General features: G+C 55.9%; 1 protein-coding gene across 2 annotated transcripts; it reads right to left on the bottom strand.

The window, feature by feature from the left end:
- On the bottom strand, nucleotides 1-4836 carry SP6 (Sp6 transcription factor). 2 transcript variants are annotated; one of them, XM_061141117.1, is made up of 2 exons: nucleotides 4701-4836; nucleotides 1-2503 (listed from the first exon to the last, which is right to left on the bottom strand). In XM_061141117.1, exon 2 carries the CDS (start codon nucleotides 2443-2445, stop codon nucleotides 1318-1320), a length of 1128 nt encoding a protein of 375 aa, XP_060997100.1. In that variant the 5' UTR covers nucleotides 2446-2503; nucleotides 4701-4836; the 3' UTR covers nucleotides 1-1317. The 2 variants fall into 2 exon arrangements, with proteins under 2 accessions (XP_060997100.1, XP_060997101.1); XM_061141118.1 differs by lacking the exon at nucleotides 4701-4836 and adding an exon at nucleotides 4469-4574.
- Nucleotides 4837-10078: the final 5242 nt, after the last annotated feature.

Below are 10078 nucleotides of genomic sequence, written 5' to 3'. Positions count from 1 at the left end.
TCCAGGACCACCATCAGGATGTATTTCTAGCATCTAAAGAAGGGAACAGGGATGTTTCCTGGACATCACCTCAGAAGGCAGTCCCCTTCCAACGAGAGAACCTCTTCATTTGGAAGGGGAGCCTCCTAACACACTCTACAGGAGGAGCAAGGCTGGTAGGCATCGGGAAAGGGGAGGGTCGAGCGAAAGAAATAGTGGGGCTTAGCTTCTCCCCTAAGAAGCAGAGAAGAGAAGATGGCCAGGTAGGGACAGACTTCTCCACTCAGAGCCAAACAGTTGGAGGTGGACATTCCCACCTAACCCCACGCAGCCAAGATAACCCTCTTCCTTCTATCCCTAAGGGGAAGGCAAATGCCGAGGGACCTAGGGTGAGGAACTACATCAGTTCTGGAGCATGGGCTCCTGGCTGCCTTGAAGCCCTACCCGGGGTGACAGACCAGAGTGGGCTACTGAATTTTATTTTTATAAAGACCAAAACTTAAGGTCTGAATCAGAGTTAGAAAGGGAAAGGCTTAGTTCCACTTCCTGACCAAATTCCTTTCTCCTGTTTTTTCAGAAGAGACTTCCTTGCTCAACCCCCACATCTAGCTCTCTCCTCCACCCCACTGGTCTTGCTGGAAGCTGTCGCGGGATTCTGGCCCTCTTCCCCTCTTCCTTCATGGCTCCATCAGACTGGGTCTGGAAGGCTTAATAAGGAGGCACATCAAAGGCGTTTACTTCTGTGGCGACAACCCTCCTAGCCAGATAGAATCTCCTCCCTTAGGGGGACCCCCAGCCTCTGATACCCCATCTCAGCTCTCCCTCCGGAAACCCTGGGGTAAAAGCAATCTAAGGGGGATGAAAGGGACCCGGGGCGCAGGGCGGCTCTGGAGGCCCTTTTATGTCCCGGTTCCCAGGCGCTAAGGACGTGTCCAGACAGCTACCCCCAGCGCCCGGGGCGGCCCCACTCCCCTCTGCTCCCGGGACACGCCGTCTCCTCCAACCTGTGCCCTCCGCCCTCCAGCCGCCACAGGGGTATCCCTCCCCAGCCCCCAGCCCAGGGGCGTGAGTGAAACAGAGAGGAAGGGGAGAACTGACCGGCATGCGCGGCTCCTCCCTGCCCAGTCAAAACAGTCAAACGCGCCTGTCCTGTCCAGCTCCAGAGACTGCGAAACCCCTAGCGCCCCGGTTCCCTGACCCCCACACCACTTTTCCTGCCTCTCAATAAATAACCCCTTTCTCCTCTTACTCAAGCCGCCCCCCCAACAGGGCATCAGGCCCGAGGGCTCTCTTCTGATGGCCCCAGGGAAGACCAGCGGGGAGGCAGGACGGAGGAGCTCAGTTGGAGGGAGCCGCGCTGCCCTCAGCCTCACGCTTGCCTTTGCCCCCGGGGGGCTCCACTCCGCCAGCCTTGCCCTCTGCCGCCGCTGCCCCGGCTGCCTCCTCTTTGGTGCCCTCGTGGGTTTTCATGTGTTTGGCCAGGTGGTCGCTGCGCATGAAGACCCGGCTGCAGACGGCGCAGGGGAACTTCTTGGTGCCGGTGTGGGTCTGGAGATGGCGCTGCAGCTCGTCAGAGCGCGTGAAGCGCTTGCCGCAGAAGAGCCAGTTGCACACGAAGGGACGGTCGCCGCTATGCCAGCGCAGGTGCGCCTTCAGGTGTGACGTCTTGGCGTAAGCTTTCCCACAGCCTGGGATGTGGCAGTTGTGCAAATGCTTCTTCTTGCCCCCATCGGGCCCGCATGGAGCCCCCAATCGCTCCGCCTCCAGGCAGTTGGGACAGCGGCAAACGGTCTGGCCTGAGCTGCGGGGCACCGACCGCCGGGAGCCTTTGGGCCGGGCCGCCCCGTCCAGACTGGTATCCAGGCCCTGGGACTCCGGGGCGGCCGCTTCCAACGCCTTCGCCCCGTCGGGAGGCCCCAGGAGGTGCTGCCCTCCGGCGGCTGGGAGGAGGTGGTGCGGGTGTGGGTGGGGCGGCGGGGCGCAGAGCTGGTGGTCTCCGACGTAGCCCCCCAAGCCAGCCTGAAGCGCCCCGGGGTGGCCAGGTGAGGTCAGCGCGCTCTGAGCGTGGGGGAGGTCCATCCAGCTGGTACCCGGATGAAGGTCCCACCACGAGCCATCCTCGGTGCCTGGGTGTGTCGGCCGGAACCACGATTCGTAATGGTGTGACATGTCCGGCTGCAGGAGCTTGGAAAAGGGTCCCGGGACCAAGGGGCTGTCGTTTTCCAGGTCCTCGCAGGTTACCCGAGAGGAGGCCCCCGGCAGCTCATAGCCCTGTGAGAAGTCCACCTCGGGGCCCAGCGGGAGGCTCTGCAGCTCTCCAGGCTGCAGCGGGGAGGGGTAGTCCCCGGCCTCCGGGCTCGTGTGGCCCTGGTATGTTTGGAGAGGCTGCAGGTCGAGGCGCGGCGGGGAGGCAGCAGGCGCGTCCGTGTGCTGGCTGCCCAGAGAGCCGCAGACGGCGGTTAGCATTGCCGGGATCCGGGGTGGGATGGGGGACAGGGATAGTCAAGGGCACCTCAGGTGGGACCTAAAGGAGGCAAAGAAGAGACAAAGTGAGGGAAGTAACTGGCTCATTCTCCTTCCCAGCCCGGATCCCCTCCTGGGCCAAGTGCTCCTTTCCCACCCCCAGGTGAAAAGCGGAGAAAGCACCTCTGGGTGTGGACTAGGAGTGCTAGGAAGGGGTGAGGGTGCGAGGCCCTCCACCCCCAGCAGACGCTGATAGTTCACCTTCTCCTAGGTGATCCTTCCTATAGGACCCAGCTCATCCTGGGAGTTGGGCTGGTCCCAGGTGAAGAGGTCAGATTTACCTAGATTACAGTTCTAGAGCTATCCTAGCTGCCCAGCTGGGTGTGAGGAGCATTGGCATTGCTCCCATCTCCCTCCCCCCAAACTCCCCCTGCAGATCTGCTGCCCGCCAGAATGCAGAATCTAGGCTCATCTCTAGTTTAAGTCCTCACCTTAACTCGGGACTAAGCTGGGGAGAGGGAGGTGTTCTAACCCAAAGCTTAAAGTGACCTGACTTCCCAAAGACCCAAGCAGGTTCTGAGGTTTTAGAAAAAGAGCCCTCTTTCCATCCCTGAGGCATGCTCAGTGAAGAAGAGCATTTCTCCGCCCTACACCACTCCCCGCAGCTCCCTGCCTGGCTGGATTGCCTCAGCCCCACCAAACCCACTCCCATATCTGGCCCCCATTCCCTTTCTCTTTAGCGGGACTTCACCTTCCTGGGGTACAGCTACAGTACCAGTTTTTTCAGAGGACGTCTCTCCACCAGAGAAAGCTAAGCCCTCTCTCTGGCCTGACCTACACCAGTGCCCAGCCAGCCTTCTGGCTGCTACCTCTGCCCTCCTCCAATCTAGGGGAGACCCAGATATGAGGCTTGGAGGGGTCTGCTTCCCCCGAGAAGGGGTCAGCCAGAGAAGAGCTTACCAGCAAGGGATTCAGGGACAGAGTAGGGGAAGCAACAGGAAAAGCCAGAATCACACAGAAATTAAGAGGAAGGATTACCCAGAGATATTATACAGGGAGTGCATTCTAGACTTGGATCGTTTTTAGGAGCTCTCCACATGATTCTAACATGCAACCAAGTGTCGAGAACCACTGCTCCTGGCCAATCCTCTTATTTGATTTTTCAATCCTCATTTCAAAGAAGAGGAAACTGAGCCATAATTGGAAAAGTCACTTGAAAAAAGACATTCAATCTATTCATTCAATCAACTAGTTTGTATCTCCGTGAACCAGGTCTCTCCATTCCTGGTCTATTTCTCTTTCCTTAAACCACTGGGAACCTAAAAACCACCCCCCTCCAGAAAGAGTGGGCCCCTTTCTGGAACACATACCTGTCACTTGAAGGTCCCCCTCATCTCACCACCTCTCAGTAAGATCTGGGAGCCCTGCCCTGATGCCTGGAGTGTGTGAGTCCGGGTGCCTGGGCCTTCGCTGATTGTGACGGGAGGAGACGCAGTGGTTTAGAGCAGGGATTTTTCCCTCCCAAATCAGTATTTGGATGACCTTACTATCTTCTGCTTCTGGGGGGCCAGGGAGGTCGCCTAGGTTGTCTGGGAGAGGGAGGAAGAAGGGCACTAGGGCGCCTACTCAAGCTCCTGCTGCCTCACCACAAGAAAGGAACTGGGTGAAACGGCAGGAACAGAGCCTCAGGCCCAGGCGGGGCAGCTCAGAAGGGGCTGGGTGGGAGCAGTGAGGTCTGGGACCCTAATAGCTTTTGGCGCCTGGGAACTGCCCCAGGGGTTGGAGTGGGGGTTGGGGGACAAGCTAACGATCCAGGCTCCAGAGTGGCCTCTCCAGCCACAAGGCCAGGGAGCCCAATCCTGGAAGGCACTAGCCTGCTATCGAGCTCTCGGTAAGGGAGACAGCCGGGCGCGTACCCGGGCTTGCGGCTCCCCAGGCGGGAAGGCGGGTAGAGAGACACCCTTCTTCCCTCTTCCGCAGGCTGCCTCTCCCATCACCGGAGCTCAGGTGGTTAGGACTTCCGTACTTCCAGTCCTCAAGTTTCCAGTCCTCCAGCTGTCCCAGTCGCTCCAGTTTCCCCAGTCTCCAGCCTCTCCCTTCCGCCCCGTTTTCACTCCGCCGGGGCTCTAAACCCCTCAGATTCTTTAGGACCACCTCCCCCGAGGCCAGAGGAAGCTGCGGCGCGTTCCGGGCACGTCTTTCCGAGGAGATCCCTAATGCGCGCGCCCCTTGCCGCCCCGACCCGGGCGGGCTCCTACCTCGAGTGTGCGCTCGGGCTCCGGGGCAAGGCAGGCTGGCGCGCTCCCGATGGGCGCTCTTGAACCCCGCGCGCCAGCGGGCACTCCAGCGGCGAGCGGCAAGAGCCGAGGGCTAGCGGGGGCAGCGAGCAGACCCGGCGGCGGGCGGCGGAGGAGGGGCGGAGAGAGGCGGCGGGAGGGCGGAGGGCGGGCGGGAGCCGGCGAGCGAGCGAGCGAGGCCAGCTCCGCCCGTGACTCACCGCGCTCTCTGCCTTCATCCTCTGCCCTGCGCTCCTTTTTCCCCGAATTCACGGCCCCGCCCACCTCACCTGCGGCCGCCTTTAACCCTTGCCGGCTCGGCCCGACCTGGCCGGGCCCGGGGGAGAGGGCGGGCGGGCGGACGGGCGGCGGGGGGGCGATCTCTAACTAGGTCGCACTCCGCCCCCTCCCTTGCTCCTCCTTGGCCCCTCCACTGCAGGGGCGAGGGGCCTGGGCGGGGTGTCTCCCGGGTTCTGGGGCCCGCCCCATCAAGTGGAATACTGCCCTCGAGCTGGCTCGGTTTGGCGGGCACGCGGGACTCAGACCCTGCGGGAATGGAGGAGGAGGCGGGTCCTGAGGGTGATACCGAGTCACCCTAGGGCGCCGTTTGCCTCGACGGCCCTCCACCCACCCGCCCACCCCTGTTGGGCAGAGCTGCCCCAGAACGGAGAAGAAAGAAAGAAACAGGATTGAGCGCCGAGTATGTGTCCGGTCTACCCCAGGCCTGGGCCGTGAGAAGTTGGTCTTGGCCGCTGCCCTCCTTCACCATTCCCCCAGCCGCTTCTCTCCACCACCACCAACTTTCCAGGTTCTTTGCGCTCTCTCTTGCTTCCCGGCTCTCTGGCCACTCACCTTTTTTTTTTGAGTAACCTCCTCCTCTTCTCTTTTCTCTTTGGAGAAGGAAATGGCAACCCACTCCAGTATTCTTGCCTGGAGAATCCCAGGGACGGGAGCCTGGTGGGCTGCCGTCTATATGGTCGCACAGAGTCGGACACGACTGACGTGACTTAGCAGCAGCTCCTCTCCTCTTCCCACCCGTCTGGCCGGTCTCTACCTGCCCCCTCAGCTCTCACTCTCCATCTACCCTTGGGCAGCAACCCCAACGCCTCCCAGGTCCGCGTCTCAAATACAGTCGCGTTCCCCTCGGACCCGAAGGTTCTCAGCCTGCCCCCAGCCCCTCTCGCCTTCTGGCGCACCCGACTGTGAAAGTTGGGTTAGACGCCGGGATAGCCTGGGGAAAGGACACTTCTGCAAAGATTTACGCGACCCCCTTGCCTCACTCCTTCCCAATTCTCATCTGAATGTCTAAACCCAAGGTTCCTAACTTTGGGGAAAGATCTTGGATTCCTCTGAGAAAAAAAAAAATGCACAATACAGCCCTCTGCAAAGTTTCAGGGCGTTTCCGACGCCCACCTACAAACTTCTCTCCAGATCAGAGTTGATTGAGATAACCAGGGCGGATGAGTCGGGGAGTTCCCGTCTCCTCCCCGCCAACCTGGCCTGGGCGCCGGGCTAGGAGGCTCCCTTCCCAGTGGGTGCCTCCCCCATACTTGCCGCTTCGACCTCCTGGAGTGACTGTTCTGTTGCAAGGGGAATTCTGATCAACTTCCTAATTTTTTTCGTTGCCCCGGCTGGCTTTCCCTATGTGCTCTGCCATCTGCTTTTTAAATTTCGTTTTTGTCTGTACATCTATTTCATACAGCCTGAGTGGAATTTAGGCTGATTCATTTTCACAGATAGAGACCCGGTTCCACCGCAGTTGGTTTACCTGTCCTGAATAGGAAGTGCAACTATTAAACTGCCAGACTGAGTCCACAAGGCACTTGAAAATCGATCTTTTTTGTGTATGGTTCTCCACCACCAAACATACACATTCTCATATCCAGAATCAGTGTTTGATTCATCTGCGCAAATCCCTCGTTTGTAAGACCCAGTTTCCTCATCTGGACAACCTGGGTACAAGTCAGGAGGGTTTCCTGGGGCTTAGAGAAATTGATGTTCCTAAAGCATTTAACCCATGGGGCCCCTGGTAAGCTCATAGTAAAGGGAAGGTATCGTTTATAGTGTTATAATTATTAAATAAGTTGGTTCCCAGCAAATGTTTGTTGGACTAAGGTATATTCACAAAGATCTTTGGACTGGAAGTTGACAGACCTAAATTCTATCTCTCTACTAGCTACGCTGATCTGGTGAATCAGGTTGCTCTGAGCCTCAGTTTCCTCATGAGTGAAATGCGGTTAGAGCAGCCGCCCTGTGGGGTAAAGGACAGGCGGGCACTTAGGAAGCCGAGAGGCGCCACCCAGATGTCAGGGATTACACTTTCTGATTGGGATTTCTTTTCTGACTCTTGGGCCCCTGAGATGTCGAGTCTCAAGAACGGCTCTGGGTCTTTGTGGCCATGGCTAAATGGACACCCCCTTTCTGTCCACATGGTTTTATTTCCATGCATTCAGCCTGCAAATCTTGACTTGGATTTGCACTTGAGTTCATAACCACATCTGGAACGGAGTTACAGGCTCACATCGAAGAGCCTGCTACTCGAATTTCTGGGTTAAGTCTGATTCGACCCCTAGGAATTCTCTTCCTCCTCCTCCTTATCCTCCCAGCAGCCCACTGACCTCTGATTTAACGCCTGAGCACAGATCTAACTCTCAGTGGGAAACCCGAGCCCCTCTCTCATTTATGTATAGGCACCAGCTTGTCTTGTCTTCCTGTTTCCATCTTTCCCTGGAAAGAACATGGAAAGGTATACTGCCCCTGGATGGTAGACATCCCACCGCGCTTTCACCCTGCCCCCCTTTAACCCCGACCGGTCCTGACCCATAGCCTCTTGGGGTTCCCAGAAGCAAAGACCCTCCATCTGCCTGGAGCTCATTGTCATTGTGAAATTCAACAACAGTGCAGTCAGAAAAGTCAGCCTTCCTCACTTCCTGCCCTCCCTGGGTTTCTGCCTCTGACTCAGGATAATTTCTTTCTTCCAGATCCCCCTCTGCTTTTGTTTCTTTGGTTCCAGCCCTTTCAATTCCCCACTTGCTGTGTTTCCTTACTTAATGATGCTCATAGTCTAATGTTGACGTGACTGCCAATATCGCCCCTGCCCACTGCCTTGATATCTCACTTCAAAGTTGAAGCACGCTGCCCACTGCGATCTGTCCAGGACTTGGGCCATTTCTCATTCCCCTAAAGCGGTAAACAGATTTTGCCAAAAGTGTCTTGCCACTCCTCTCCTTCTCATGCCTCACTTATAGTCAGCAATCCACTTTGTAGCTGGAGCAGCCTTGTTGGTCTCCATGTTCATTATAACCAGCATTTATTTATTGGTCACCTACTGTGTTCCGGATGCTTCGCACAAACATCTCTAATTCTCATGAGCATGCAGCAAAGTAGTTGTTATTATCCCCCCATTGTACAGATGAGGAAGCTGAAGTTAAATGACCTGCCCAAGATTACAGAGCTGTTAAGAGACAGAGAAGGAAACCAACTCCAGATCTGTCAGGCTCTAAAGCACACATTCTTACCCCTGTTCAATCTAGCCTCAGCAGTAGTGATAGTCCTGGAAGCCTGGCTCCCCTAGATCCTGAAGGTGGAGAGGACTAAATTCTTAAAATATTCCCCAGCACAGAGCCATTAAGATCCTGATGTTAAGATAGGACAAACTGGTCCCATCTTGGATTGGTTTGCTATGGTCCTTTCCAAACCTCAAGTGTCCCTCTGTAGAGATTGTACTATGAGAATATCAAAGCTATTCCGCCCATAAAAATTGTCCAGTGCAAACTCTCATTTTGAAATTAAATTCCAAAACGGGGAGGCAAGTAGCTCAAAGTCACACAAGTTAGAAGCAGAGCAGGGGCCAGAACCCCAGTCTCCTGATTCTTGGTCTCCTAGCTGCTTGCTCTTCTCTACTCCCAATCCCCACCTCCAGGTTGCACTCAGCAAGCTGGTGATCACAGACACTAATACCTTCCTCATATCCCCTCCTGCCCACCCCACCCCCCCACCTCCAAGCTCCTGGGAAACTGGACAGAGTGCAGAGCTGGAGTCAAATGTTATTCTTTCATTCATCCTTTATTCACTGAACTAACACTTACTGAGAGCCTACCCAGGACCAAGCACTTAGTGTTCAGCATTAGTTGCTCGGTCATATCCGACTCTTTGCAGCCCCTTGGACTGTAGCCCACCAGGTTCCTCCATCCATCCCTGGGATTTTCCAGGCAAGAATACTGGAGTGGGTTGCTATTTCCTTCTCTTTTCCTCTTTGGGGGTCTTCCCAAAGCACTACTTGTGTACTAATTCTATTATAAACCCAAAGGTCCCTAGTATCACACTCACTCTCAGTCTGAAAGATGAACGCAACTGAGGCTAGTACATCTCTATGTGTGTGTGTGTCTAAAAATGTGTGTGTACTCACCACACCTGTGTGTATCTTTAGGGCTAGAATGTGGGGTGCTGGTCCTCTCTCCTCCATCATAAAGGATGGTCCTCACAGGACATAAACAGTTGTTTTCCCCTTACGACTTTTGCAGATATGCTATCATGTATGGACTTCCATGTGATTGAATGTGTGCCCTGCCTGTCTGTTATATTGGCCCTTCTATTTTCTCAGAATGAAATCCTCCATCATCTATCAATTGGTGAATCCCCACTGTACTTTTCCCTCAGATCTCAGCCCAGTCCAGAGACCTCCAAGAATCCTCTTTTGTTCCCCATGCAGACCCCTCCAAGATCTCCCTGTTATGTTCCCCTCCCCAGTTCAGAGAGAATCAAACCTTTTAACCTTCTCAATGATCCCAGCTTTGGTGTGAAGACCTGGTCCTCCTGTTCCCTAAACTGGATAGCAAACAGCCCCTCTTACCAGTCCATGGAGCCCAGAGTTGGCAGCAGCAGTGAGGGGCAAGTGGGGGTGATGGAAGAGTCAGGCTTTATAAAGGATGCAACAGTCAGAGCCAGAGGGGGAGGTGAGAGACTCGGGCAGGGATGCTGCCAAGTCCTCACGGCCTCGGAAGCTTTTAGGATAATCCAGGAAACAGTGGCCCCCGGCTGTCCTGGGGGAGTGGTGGGGCTGAGATCTGAGTCTCTGACGTCTGCCAAGAAAAGAGGATTTCAGCTGGAAGAGGCAGCTGGGGTGGGTGTTGGGGGGATGCTGGACATCCTTCCCTCCCCAGAGGTTGGACAGGTGATGGGAGAGGGACAAAGTGGTTCTTCCAGGATGGAGGAAATGAGAGCATCGCCAGAGGAAAGAGCTGGCATGGCAGGAGCTCTCCAATTCCATCCCCCTCCTTTTGTTTCCTCTATGGACATGGGAAAGAAAGAAGGCACTTTTAAGACCTCACACACACACACATACACACACACACACATTC

This window comes from Dama dama, chromosome 5 (assembly GCF_033118175.1).
Source record: "Dama dama isolate Ldn47 chromosome 5, ASM3311817v1, whole genome shotgun sequence".
NCBI classification, from domain to species: domain Eukaryota; kingdom Metazoa; phylum Chordata; class Mammalia; order Artiodactyla; family Cervidae; genus Dama; species Dama dama.
The sequence above is the reverse complement of the archived record's forward strand: the minus strand, read 5'-3'. Positions and strand labels throughout refer to the sequence as shown.

Bases quoted from the DNA above. Each gene is read 5' to 3' on its own strand.
- SP6 (XM_061141117.1), bottom strand. From the start codon at position 2,445: ATGCTAACCGCCGTCTGCGGCTCTCTGGGCAGCCAGCACACGGACGCG.